Source organism: Dendrobates tinctorius, unplaced genomic scaffold, assembly GCF_039654945.1.
Source record: "Dendrobates tinctorius isolate UK_male_01 unplaced genomic scaffold, ASM3965494v1 ptg000070l, whole genome shotgun sequence".
NCBI classification, from domain to species: Eukaryota; Metazoa; Chordata; class Amphibia; order Anura; family Dendrobatidae; genus Dendrobates; species Dendrobates tinctorius.
Genome location: NW_027361738.1, coordinates 72,151,341 through 72,165,028, shown reverse-complemented (window position 1 = coordinate 72,165,028; position 13,688 = coordinate 72,151,341). Strand labels below are relative to the sequence as shown.

At 41.8% G+C, this 13,688-nt stretch overlaps 1 protein-coding gene across 2 annotated transcripts in view; it reads right to left on the bottom strand.

The window, feature by feature from the left end:
- The window catches only part of HACD1 (3-hydroxyacyl-CoA dehydratase 1), a 67,670-nt gene that overhangs the window by 9,269 nt on the left and 44,713 nt on the right, over positions 1-13,688 (bottom strand). For both annotated transcript variants that reach the window (XM_073581873.1, XM_073581872.1), the window contains exon 5: positions 3,877-3,998. In XM_073581873.1, coding sequence (XP_073437974.1) covers positions 3,877-3,998 — 122 coding nt within the window. The remainder of the gene's footprint in view (positions 1-3,876; positions 3,999-13,688) is intronic.

Sequence of the window (13,688 nt, the reverse complement as noted above, 5' to 3'; positions counted from 1 at the left end):
CCTAGAGAAGTCTGGGTTCAGGGTTCATGCTCGAACAGTAGGTGTTAGGTATGGCCCCTGAACTTTACAGTTTGGGTTTGCCCATGTCTATTAGAGAGGGAGGGTAGTGACTTTTTAATTAAACCATATTAGAAAAATTATTATATTATTAAAATAAATAGAGAGACATTTATGAAGAAAATAAATATGTATTATCTGACCACCCCTTTAACGCCATATGTGTCTCTCAGGAGAAAATTATGCTTTGTCTATCAGGAGTTGTTTATGCTTCTATGTATCTGTAAAGAGTTATTTATTCTATATGTGTCTATAAGGAGTTACTTCTGCTATATCTTTCTGTGAAGAGTTATTCGTTCTATATGTGTCTGTTAGTAGTTATTTTGTGTATGTCATTGATTATGTATACTACTTGTGTCTAACAGGAGTTATTTATGCTCTATGTGCCTGTCAGGAATTAGTTATGCTATATGTGCCTCTCAGGAGTAGTATTTATGCTATATTTCCATGTGTTAGAATGTATCCAATTTGTATAATGACATATAGGAGTTTCTTCAAGAAATTTATGAAAAGGTAAATATATTGGAAAGAATCAGTATTAGAAAATTGAGTTTTAAATTTTTTAGATCTACGGTATTTTAGAGTGAAGGGAAAATGTGTTCAGGGTGGACATACCCTTTAAAAAGAACTCAAGGGAACAAGAGACAAGAATCTGCAGAGTTTTGAGGAAAGTACCTGATGGCAATTTTCACATAAAATCTATAATCATGTCAGTTCCAATCGTAACAGAACGAAGATGAAAACATTTCACTTTTCCTGCAGAGCCATTATGCCGACATGTCTCCGGCCCCCCTGGTGGACTGCGCTGTACCTCACAGTGAATGATAAGACAGATTTAGAATATAGGTCAGCATTTCTCAGCTTGCATTTTGTTATGAGAGGAAGACGGAATCTCTTTCCTGAATCGGAGGCATCACCGGTGTTTGCACTCAGTTATAAAGGTTCCCTAATTATTTACTTAAAGGGGGATTAATCTAGCCAGGGTCAATATTTTTAAGCTCTTGGGTCCTGATTTATAAAACTTGCCTGGGCCATTGCTTTCTATCTTTATGACTTGTAATTCCCCCCTGTTATATGCAGTGACTGATAACACACATATCAAAAAATGTCAGAAGGGGTGCTGCTATAGGATTTTCAGAAGGACCGGACTGCCCATCTGGAAATTCTTGCAAATATGAGGTGGACCGGTTCTCTGAAGTATCTACGTCCTCAGGCAGTCACCGGTTCCCTGCTCCGCTAGTCAGGCCGGCAGCTTGCCAGAGACATTAGGCAGCGCTATGACATCGCACCAGGTGAGTATAATATTTTAGTATTTTTTAACTCCTTTTCATGGCCCTTTGTTTTTTTATGCCTTGGGATCTTTTTGAGCGTTTTCAATTAAATTTTATTTGTGCCGCATTGAATCTGTTGGCTGAATAGAGCGAATACGCCCCCCCAAAAAAACAAATTTTGGGAAATTTGCTCATTGCTAGAGACTATAGGATTATTTGGTAAGTGTGTACTTTGTAAATTTTACATATATGCCATAACCTACAATAGCAGGAACATTTTTGCGAGGGCAGCTTTTCAGTCCCATTCCTGCATTGGTTGCGGTCACACCCGCGATCTCGTGCCTATGGAACGAAAAGTCTCCTATGCTACAATTCTAAGAAATCCTTAGTATAAATATACAGGCCAGCACTCTCAGATTGTCATGGAAAAGAGGGTAGATCTCCCGACCTCCTGGAGGCGCTTTGCCAGGAGGGTTCAAGAGCCAAGGAAGAGAAAGGGAGCATGGCCATATTTATGCATTGCAACTGCTCTAACCTCCGATACTACAATGTGACAGATTTTATCAGAATAATTGCAATGTTGATGATTATTTATGATTTTTTTTCAGCTCATTTACATGCAACAATCATCTTTAAATTTGATTACAATAAATTGGATATTTATTACGATCCCACACTATTCCAGAAAAATGCCGACAGGTGGTCCAGGATCCTGCTAAAGCCTAACACCCAACTGATCCCTGGGTCCATTCTATTCTCTATATTTCTCCAATTTTACCATTTTAAATTCCGATCACCAAAGCAGAGGACATTTGATCCCAGTTCAGCTTCTCTATAATCCCAACAGAGATGGAGGTGACTGTGCACATGTGCAGCTGAGGTTCCCCAGACAAGGTACGATAAGAGATGGAAGACTGCTAAACTGGGGTCCGTGGGGCACATGTTGTCTAGCATGGTAATATATCTTTAAAGTGGACCTGTTATAAGTGGCCAGTGTTTGCTTTTAGTTTATTCCCACTGTTCTTCTGAATATTCCATTTTGTTTTTTTATAATCATCCACAATGTTCCGGCGATATGGGCCCTTTAATTTAGTGCTTATTTTTATGTTGCTTTTTTTTATCAAGGGGGTGTGGCTCACAGAATAATAATACAAAGTTTCCTAAAGACACGCCCCTGAGGATCCTGTGATCTACACCCTCTTATAAAGACCATAATCATTAGCACTACATAAAAAGGGACGTATCTCTGGAGCCACATGGTGGATTAAAAACAAAAAAAAAAAACAAAAGAGAAAAGCAGCATATTCAGGGGAGCAGTGGGAAGTAAATAAAAGCAAGAAATGGCTTCTTTTGCCCTGGTGACAGTTCCTTTTTAATGCTATTATACATTGCTATTTTCTGTGACTAAGGCTAGTTTCACACTAGCGTTTATTCGACGCAGCGCACGGCGCCGCTAAGCCCCGCCCCCTGCCGACTCCCTGCCCGCCCCATCCGGTCATCGCCGCCTACTATCGCACATGGACGCTTGCAATCTGTGCACCCTATCTTTAGCATAGGGTGCGCAGATCGTGCGCTGTCCGTGCGCTAGTAGGATTTTGGTGTGCGCTGCGCACTTTTGAAGGTGCGCCCGTGCGCGCCGAACGCAGCATGTTGCATTTCGACGCGCACGGCGCACCTTCAAAAGTGGGCAGCACACGCCAAAATCATACTAGCGCATGGCCAGCGCACGATCTGCGCACCCTATGCTAAAGATAGGGTGCGCAGATCGCAAGCGTCCATGTGCGATAGTAGGCGGCGATGACCGAATGGGGCGGGCAGGGAGCCGGCTGTGCGCTGCATTGAATAAACGCTAGTGTGAAACTAGCCTAAGAAACTGCAAAGCTTCCTCTAGACAGAATGTTAGTCATGTACAGAGACCATTCACTGACGCCATTCGTGCTCTGTCCGTGATTTTCACGAACCCATAAACTTGTAATACGTCACTTGAATAAAAAAAAATGGACATGTCTCACGGTCCGCAAAAAAAAAAAGGAAAACACTGACATAAGAACAGCACCATTCTCTATCCAATAAAAACAAGGATAGAACACACATGTGAAAAATAGAAGTCTGAATGATGCCTAAAAGTCTTTTGTTTTTTTCCTTTTTTTCTATGTCATTTTTTTTTCATTTTTTTTCCCGTAGACTTCTCTACTGGAAATGAAATAAATAAGAAAAATAACAGGAAAATCATAATGTTCTTTACAAGCCGAAAAAGTCTTATACAAAATCTAACCCCCCCCCCCCCCAAAAAAAAAAAAACATGAGAAAAAAAAGCATTAGAGGGAACACGGCATAATTGATTTATAAATAGAGAGAAGTGCAATCTGGTGCAGTGAAGAATAATGTGACAATATGTCAGTAGACGAAGGTGTGATTCCTTCAATCTGTCCCGTTCTCAAAAGATGACTTTAAGAGTCTGCGAACAGAACCATCCGAGCCCAAGGCCATCTGTGAGCACACAGAACCAAGCCATGCCGAAGATGTCGGCACCACGCGTGCTGCCCACCTGGCCCATTTAATGAAGTACGGCAAATGATGGAGAAGATTAAACGTGTAGTAGGAATATCGAGTGATCTCGGTCACAGTCCACACCACCAGGAAGAGAAGGACGCTCTCCTCATTCTGGATCTAAAAAGAAAAAAAAAAGCATGAAAAAATATTAACAGCATTAACTACACAAGATATAATAATAATCTTTATTTTTCATATAGCGCTAACATATTCCACAGCGCTGTACAGTTTGCACACATTATCATCGCTGTCCCCATTGGGGCTCACAATCTAGATTCCCTATCAGTATGTTTTTAAAGTGTGGGAGGAAACCGTAGAACCCGGAGGAAACCCACGGAGAACATACAAACTCCTTATAGATGTTGTCCTTGGTGGGATTTGAACTCAGGACCCCAGTGCTGCAAGGCTGCAGTGCTAACCACTGAGCCACCGTGCTGCCCTGATAGTAAAATATCAGTCACATGTAAGTCACAGATGCATCATATTAAGGTGCGTATAGTCTGGGATTAATGTTGATTAAAGGGGCTATCCAGAGGGAAGAAAAATTCAAGAGAGCTCAGATGGGTTGAAAAAAATAAAGTAAATGTTAAAAAACTGTTTCTGAGAAATCGCTCCGATCCTTGCCTGTTCTACACTTTAATCAGGACTTTTTTCCTATGGAGCTTTGCCAATAAGACTGCATACTTAACTGGTCTTCTTAGTACCACCAATACTTCCCAAAAAACACTTAATAAAAAATTCTACAAAAATGCTTCTTTCACCAAAAAACATATTTTTATATTTTGTAATTTTTTGTACTTTTTATGTTTTTTTTAAGTTCTATAAAAAATAAGTTTATGGTAAAATCTGTAATTTAATATTATTATTAAAAAATATGTAAATTAAAAAAAATGCACTAATACTAATGCAACCAAAAATACACCATTGCCACTCTTTCCATTACTGCCACAACCGCTGCACATTATTCCACCCACTGAATCGGCACTGCTTCACTATTATCACCATTTAATAAGAATAATGTGCAAAAATATGAGATAGAAAAGACATATAGATATTATTAGACAGCCAGCCAGACAGATATGGGCAAGATCGGTCTGGCCCAGCAGGATACCTGTGCATTCCACGGTGGGCCTTGGGTCCTTAGTCGGCCCCTGAGCAGGAAGTAGAGGGGGCTCACTGGTTTCAACTGAATGTGCGCCTGAGGACACACATTCAGTTGACTTGTATTGCCCCCCCGCAATAGATGGAGAAGCCAGCGGCTGACTTTTGTGCACCCATCACAGGCGGCGCATGACAGTGACGTTGCAGGCTACACATGACAATGCGACGAGCCCACTCAAATCAGCCACCAACCTCTACTAGGTCAGAGGCCATTTTACCACTAGTGTGCCATATCTGCAAGCACAGAACAGTGTGCAGTGCTGGAGTGCTGGAGCAGACAGGTGAGAGCAATCTTTTTTTGTTGTCTGTGGATATGACATGATGCTGAGGCCAAGCCAAGAGACATGGGGGCCAGCCAGGCCAAGGGACAAAATGGGGGGGGGAAACCAGGCCAAGGGACAAAATGGGGGGGGGCAGCCAGGCCAAAGGGACATAAGGGGGGGCCAGCCAGGCCAAGGGACGTAAGGGAGGCAGCCAGGCCAAGGGACATAAGGGCCCAAGATGGGGCACATTATTAAATAAAAGGGGGCCAGGATGAGGCACTTAATTACTGTACAGGGGCCCAAATGAGGAACATACATGATTAGTTTATGGTGGCAAGTGGGGGACATAGTTACGGTAAGGGGCAATTAGGGGACATAATTGCTGCTGCAATATAATTTACATTTTAGGAGACTGTCACTTTTTTTTCATCTCGCATAGTGTAGAAGTCAGGGAAAAAATAGGGAATGTACTCTACAAGAGATCAGCTATAAATGACTGTGTTGTTCTCTGTAGAGATAAGTTCTGGCAGGAAGAAGCTATAGCGGACAGTGCCAAATGAAGAAGAAAAGCGAAGATGGTGGATTTCACCTAGAGACATCACTTATGAGTCACTATATCACATGTACATGAACACTTTAAACTATATGCAGAGCTGTTGTGATTACTGGTGATCACTGCATTATCTGTACACTATATACAGAGCTCCTATGCATAATGCCACTGGTGATCACTGTACACTATACACAATATACAGAGCTCCTGTGTATAATATCACTGGTGACCACTGTATTACCTGAACACTATACACTATATACAGAGCTCCTGTGTATAATGTCACTGGTGATCACTGTATTACCTGTACACTGACACTATATGCAGAGCTCCTGTGTATAATGTCACTGGTGATCACTGTATTACCTGTACACTGACACTATATACAGAGCTCCTGTGTATAATGTCACTGGTGATCACTGTATTACCTGTACACTGACACTATAAACAGAGCTTCTGTGTATAATGTCACTGGTGATCACTGTATTACCTGTACACTGACACTATATACGGAGCTCCTGTGTATAATGTCACTGGTGATCACTGTATTACCTGTATACTATACACAGAGCTCCTGTGTATAATGTCACTGGTGATCACTGTATTACCTGTATACTATACACAGAGCTCCTGTGTATAATGTCACTGGTGATCACTGTATTACCTGTATACTATATACAGAGTCACTGTGCATAATATCTCTGGTATTTCCTGTATTACCTGCATATAATAAGCTATACACAGAGCACATGTGTGTAATGTCACTAGGGAGTCACTGTATTACCTGTACGCTGACACTATACTCTTTACTATATGCAGAGTTCCTGTGTATAATCTGGTAGTAATATCTGGTAGTAATATCAGTGTTGTTAGTATTGTGGTTTTCATTCATGATCAGCATCGTAATATTTGGTCACTATGTGGTTGTACTGTAATATGTTGTCTGGTCAATGTGTGCAGGTATTTCTCCTTTGTAAGTATTAATTAGTTACAATGTGGTCGGCTTACGTTGTTACAGTATTTCTCCTTGTGTGTGCTGTTATCGTAACCTGATTTAACCAAAGAAGCTCTTTAGTGCAAACTACCGTAATTGTACATCCCAGTTATAGTATGTGCACAGTAGATGTGCAGGAGACGCCTCTCTTTTATAGTCGATGCTCCACTATAATGGGGATAACAGCTTACAGATATTTGCATATAGCAGTAGGGTGGGCCCCTAGAGTCAATTCCCCCTGTGGGCCCCAGATACCCCAGTTCAACCCTAGATAGATAGATAGATGTAGATAGATAGATAGATTTGTCAGAGTTCAGACCTGAGCTGAAGTCTAATCTGGCATTTGTGTGACAATGCTGCCATCTAATGGTACAAAATTAATATTGCAGCATCATGTGCTGTTTGAGGACTGCTTTTTTTTGCTATTTTGCCATGAAAAAAATTAACACCCTGTTCTCACCTCCAGTGCTGTTCCGGCAACGTTGGTGCCGGTTCGCACATGACCTTGCCGTGTGAGCCCAGCAGCCAATCAGCGGCTACTAACAAGCATCTGGAGGAAATGAGAAAGAAGCTCTCACTTCTTCAGGATGTCAGTTTCATCCAAAGGAAATAAGAATGGAGATGGCCCGTTAGCGGCTGCTTATTGGCTCAAAGGTTCATGTGACTTAACAACGAAACGGTGCCAACATCAGAGGTGAATGTAGATGTTTTTAGTTTACATGAGGAAATATAGTATTTTAAAAGCATCGTTCGAGTAGCAGACAACCACTTTAAATAGACATTGTTCCTCATTAGACCGTTCACTGCCTAATATAAAATGAATGCTTCCTCCAATTGCCACTGCTCCATGGTTCTAGAACAGTTTTTCTGTTTCCTCTGTGCCCTTCCGTTCCAAAGCTATCACCTGGCCCATTCCTAGTGATAATGGTGAACATTTTCTTTTCCAATTTTTTTTGGAACTGGTCTTTAAATTTGGGGTCATATTTCATTTTTTGCATTGACGATTTCCAGTTGCTATGACTGTTTTTATTTTAGTTTTTCCATAAGAGGCAATGAGGGCTTGTTATTTGCGGGATAAGTTGTAGTTTTTATCGGCATTACCGTAATGTACATTTAACCTATCCATTAACATAAAATATTTTTTTTAGACAGTGGTTGTAGAACGCGGCTGGATCACCCCCGGGGCCGGTGTCTTAAAGGGGAAGTGTTGCGGTGGCGGTGACCCGGTCCGCGGCCCAGGGCGTCCAATGTAAATTAGGTGGAATGGAATAGAGTTTATATGTAGGTAGTTTGTGACGCCACCTGTGGTTTCTGATCAGATAGTGACCAGTGCTGCAGTGCAGATCCTCTGGGACAGATGGTGGGGTGCAGCAAAGATGTAATAGCTCTCTACAGGCAGAGCTGTAGCCACAGGGCAGCGGTAGTAGATGTTGAGGTAGATGGTGTAGTGCTGGGCACAGAGGTGTAGCAGTGCTGAGTAGGTTGGCGCAGGAAGAAGGCAATGACACAGCTGATTGCAGTTCTGATAATTTACTCACGTCTCTGGCATAGACAGATGTCTGCTTCAGTGCTATGTCTTCCAGGTCAGTGGCTCAGCCAACTCCCAGGTAGATGGATTAACCATTCCAGCACTCCCTTCCAAATGTGCCTTTTCTGAACGTCTCCTTACTAGCGCTAATCTGAAGTACTTGTAGTTATGAATTACACTCAAGTTCCTCTTTCTCTGCTGTTCCTTAGAACTCCACTCGCATGACAGGCAGCTGTAGCCTATTTCGGGGACTCCATACCATCATGTCCCGGCTCACACACGTTGCTGCTGTGTCTTCGAGTCTTAGGTGGGAATAAAGTGGTCACAACTTCGATTCCACCGATTTCTGCTGTAGGATCATTAGTATCGTACATGGCCTCGGATACCGGCGCCCGGCCTTGGCGCATTAAACTTAGAGAAGGGCTCCGCTCTAGCCCTAGTCCCCAGTCTCCTCCTCACGTTCTGTTCTAATCTATCTTCCTTCTGAACAACTGATCCTTCTTTCTTTCTCTTTCCTTGCTAGCAGCTCCAGCTTACAGGAGGCTGCTGCATCTGCGTCCTTTCCCTCCTTCCCCCAGAGGGGAACTCCCTGCAGAGAGGTCCTCTCTCCGCTTCCTCCTGTGGGGAACTGCCCTAACTTCCTGTCAGCTTTCCCCTCTTAGTGTCATCTAAGCTCCACCCACCACCCAGCACCCTTCATGAACCAAAGCAGTTGCCATAAAGGGTGCTCTGCTGTTCTAAGGTGTCTGTGCTGGGTGCAGGTGCTGGAGTCTGGTCAGGTGTTACCATCTTACCTGGGGAGTGGGATACTACACCTCAGGAGGAGGTGCAGTACCTCTGTAGCGACTGAACCCTCAGGGGTGCCAAACGGCAATGTCGTCATTTTTAACCTTTTTTTAATGCCCTCTGCTGTGACATATAAATAACATGTAAGCCCTGATTCAGTAAGGGGGCGTTTCTTGCACCAGTCTTAATAAGAGAAGGAATAAGATGCACCAAATTCATTAAGATGTTCTCGCCACTTAATGAATTTGCTCATCTTATCTGTGGCAAGAAATGTTACTCCAGTCAGAGGCTGTGCCAAAATATATTTTTACTTTACAATTTTTATTTGAATAAAATAAAATATTAATAACTAGCTGAAGAGCCCGATGCTGCCCGGGCATAGTAACTAACTGTGTTTAGTTATAGCAAATTATAATTATCCTCCATCCCATAGTCCCATGCCCATATACCCATCATACATATCCACGATCCCATAGGCCCATGCCCATATACCCATCATACATATCCTCCATCCCATAGTCCCATGCCAATATACCCATCATACATCCTCCATCCCATAGTCCAGTGCCCATATACCCATCACACATCCTCCATCCCATAGTCCCGTGCCTATATACGCATCACACATCCTCCATCCCATATTCAACCATTGTGACATAATGAGGGGTGGGGCTTGATACGCACACACATTTTCCCCATAATGTAGATAGGGGCAAAATTGTTTGGTGAATTGGAACACGCGGGGTTAAAATTTCACCTCACAACATAGCTTAGGACGCTCTCGGGGTCCAGACGTGTGACGGTGCCAAATTTTGTGGCTGTAGCTGCGACGGTGCGGATGCCAATCCCGGACATACACACATTCATACATACACACATACATACACACACACACACACACACTTTGAGCTTTGCATATTAGATTGTTGGGATTGCGTCTTTTCTTCTTTTTCGTTAAACTTTATTTATTATATTTTTCCCCACAATATGTTACTAGAAGCTGGTTAAACATCGAGATCCGGTGATCACAGAGACGAGTAGTATTGGGCTAAAACAGTGACCCCCATCTGTTTGTCAAAATGTTGAGATGCTAAAGTTGCTATTTACATCTGCATCTAAGGGGTTAAATGTACATTATTATTTCGCACCATTGATTCCATGGTGCTGTGCATGAGAAGAGGTTACATCTAAATACAAATATCACTTACAGTAGACAAACTAACAATGGTAGACTGGTACAGAGGGAAGAGGACCCGGCACTTTAGGACTTACATTCTACAGAATGATGGGGAAGGAGACAGTAGGTTGGGGGGTGACTCTGGTGGTGTTGAGGTGGCAGCGTGGTCGTTGCAGGTAGTACAATTTCTTGAAGAGGTGGGTTTTCAGGTTCCGTCTGAAGGATCTGAATGTGGTGAATAATTGGACATGTTGGGGCACAGAATTCCAGAGGATGGGGGTTATTCGGGAGAAGTCTTAGAGGCGATTGAGTTATGAATAAATACTGTAAGTGTGGAGGAGAGAAGGAGTTCTTGGGAGGACCAGAGATTACATGAGGGAAGATATCAGGAGATTAGTTTGGAGATGCACAGAGGAGAAAGGTTATGGACGGCTTTGTAGGTCAGTGTTAGTAGTTTGAACCGGATACGTTGGGAAATTGGGAGCCAGTGTAGGGATTTGCAAATGGGGGAAGCGGAGGAGTAGCGAGGAGAGAGATTAACTAGTTGGGCAGCAACATTAAAGACGGACTGGAGAGGTGCGAGGGTGTTAGCAGTGAGGCCTCATAAAAGGATGTTGCAGTAGTCGAAGTGGGAGATGATGAGGGCATGCACAAGCATTTTAGTAGAGTGAGGGTTGAGGAAAGGACGGATTCTGGAAATATGTTTGAGCTGGAGGCGACAGGAGGTGGCAAGAGCTTGGATGCGGTTTGAAGGACAAGACAGAGTCAAGGGTTACTCTGAGGCAGCGGATTTCCGGTTCAGGGGAAAGCGTGATGTCATTTATTGTGATAGATAGGTCAGGAAGATCTGTGAGATAGAGGAAAGATAATGAGTTCAGATTTGTACACATTGAGCTTGAGGAAGTGAGAAGAGAAGGAGGATATGGTTGATAGACACTCCGGGATTTGGGACAGCAGAGAGGTGACGTCTGGGCCAGAGAGGTAGATCTGAGTATCATCAGCATAAAGGTGGTACAGGAAGCCATGATCATATATTGCATCCAGCATCTGCTGCTGATGGCACAGGCTCCCCACTTGTGACACACATGTACTTCACAAATATAGTGTGCGTTTATTGAAGTGGGCTCAGGAGCTCAAGATGGGTGGCGGCTGTGCCATACAGCTGGCATCCACCTCCAAGAGCAGCAACCGGAGCTAGATTTTGTTGCTGCTGTTCCCCCAAAATTCCACTGTCAATCTCTCTGACATTGGCACTTAAGGCACGTGACCCTGTCAGAGCATCTATTCGAGCTCCAATTAGTCCCTGTTATTTTTGCTGCAGTATAGAATTTCAATCCTATACTATTGTAGTACACAGTACAAGCAATTAAACAATTCCAGTCTCAAGTCCACTATGGGGACTAATTTAAAAAGTGTAAAGTAAAAAAAAAAAAAATTCCAAAATATGTTTAAAAAAAAAATTTCATTAAATTATTATTATTTCTTAAATAAATATGTGAGAAAGTCCAATCATATTATAAAATTATTTACCTGGTATAATAAACTCCATAAAGTAAAAATATACAAATTTGCAATCTCTGACCTGAAGAATTACATTGCCAGGTTCTTTGTATAGCAAAAATGAACAAATCCTCCCCCCCCCCCCAAAAAAAAAAAAAACAATTTCACTGCTTTTTTTTTTTTATATATACATTAGACGTTAAAACGAATCATATCATTCAGAACTACCATTTGTCCTGCAAAAAAACAAGCCCACATACAGAGAAATAAAAAAGTTAGGGTTCTTATGGAAAAAGAAAATGAAAAGTCGCCTTATGAAGGGGGAAAAAAAAAAATCAAAAGTTAATATTTTATATGCATTTATATAATTTAAAAGTAGGTTAGTCCGAGATGCCTGGAAGCGAGCCCAGGAGATTCGTCTCCAGCAGCCTCGTCGACACAGATCTGCGTTCCCGCCAGGAGAAGCTCTAAGAACCATGAGCTTCAAAAAAAGAAAAAAAAGAAAAAGTAACCTGAGCCCAAAGCCAGCCTCCGGTGCAACCCAACCCAAGGATCGATCATGGACGGGTTTATTTAGAAACCACCATGTTCAGGCCAAATAGCTGAAAATTACAGATCAGCAGAAATCGGAGCACACTGTATCTTCGATTTATGTTAATATCAGGGTAAATTAACCCCTTCATGGCCAGAATGTTTTTTTTTTAAGTTCTGCACTTTTGTTTTTTTTTCTTTCTTTCTATTTAAAGTAAGGTGAAGTGGTGAAAAAAAAGAGAAAAAAATAGATTAAGGTGAAGAGGTTGAAAAAAAAAAAAACATGCAGGGGATGTGAGGGTTTGGTTTTATGGTGTTCATAGTGTGGTACATAATGACCTGGCGGCATGCATGTCAGAGGCAGTACGATTACATCGATACCTATCTTAAGAGGGTTATTTTATATTTTAATACTTAAAAATATTGTAAAAAAAAAATAAATTTGGGGGTTTGTATCACCATTTTCTGAGACACTTGTAAATGTTTTTTGTTTTGTGTAGCGAACTGTCAGTGATTGATACTGGGGTAAAAAACTCACCAAATACTCCATGTGCGCACATGGCCTTACATTAATATGAGCATATGTCAGCATTTATCATACAATCATTTTCATTTGATTCTTGATTTGCAAGGTATTTAAAGAGGACTTTTCATTAGATTTCTTTAAAGAAATGCCATATCCCCCTCCAAGTGCTGCTGCTCCACTGATTATAGCAAAGTTTTACTTTTCCTTCTCTGCCCCTCCATTCCAGAGTTATGAGTAATAAAGACATAAATTTTCCCTTTAACTAACTGGGCGTGTACCATAGAACTTCTCTGTGGGCATTTGCTTTTTCTCCTCTGACAACTGGCCAATCAAAACATGGCCGCACCCACAGGGTACACGCCCAGTTGTTTCAACAGAAAATTTGCACCATTATTACCTGTGGGCATAAGTTTGGAATGAAGGCACACAGAAGAAAAAGAAAAACTGTTCCAGAATCAGTGGAACATCACAAATTAGAGGAGGTCATATGTTTGAATTTAAAAAAAAAAAGTGAAAAGTTCCCTTTAAGTCCTTCCTTGATCCACCATGAGATATGCATATGAATACTAAAATACATTTACTAATTCTAATCCTGTCTACCATGTAGACAATGTAGTTTTAGACTAGACGGTCTGAACAGGCGCCAAATATATCACTGTGACTTGTGCTGGATGTTATATTTGGACACTTTTTTCTAATTTTATGCCATATCTTGGTTAGTTTATATTTAGATCTATTTTGGGTGGGATGCATTTAAGGGTGCAGTCATACGGACTTATAACATGGCC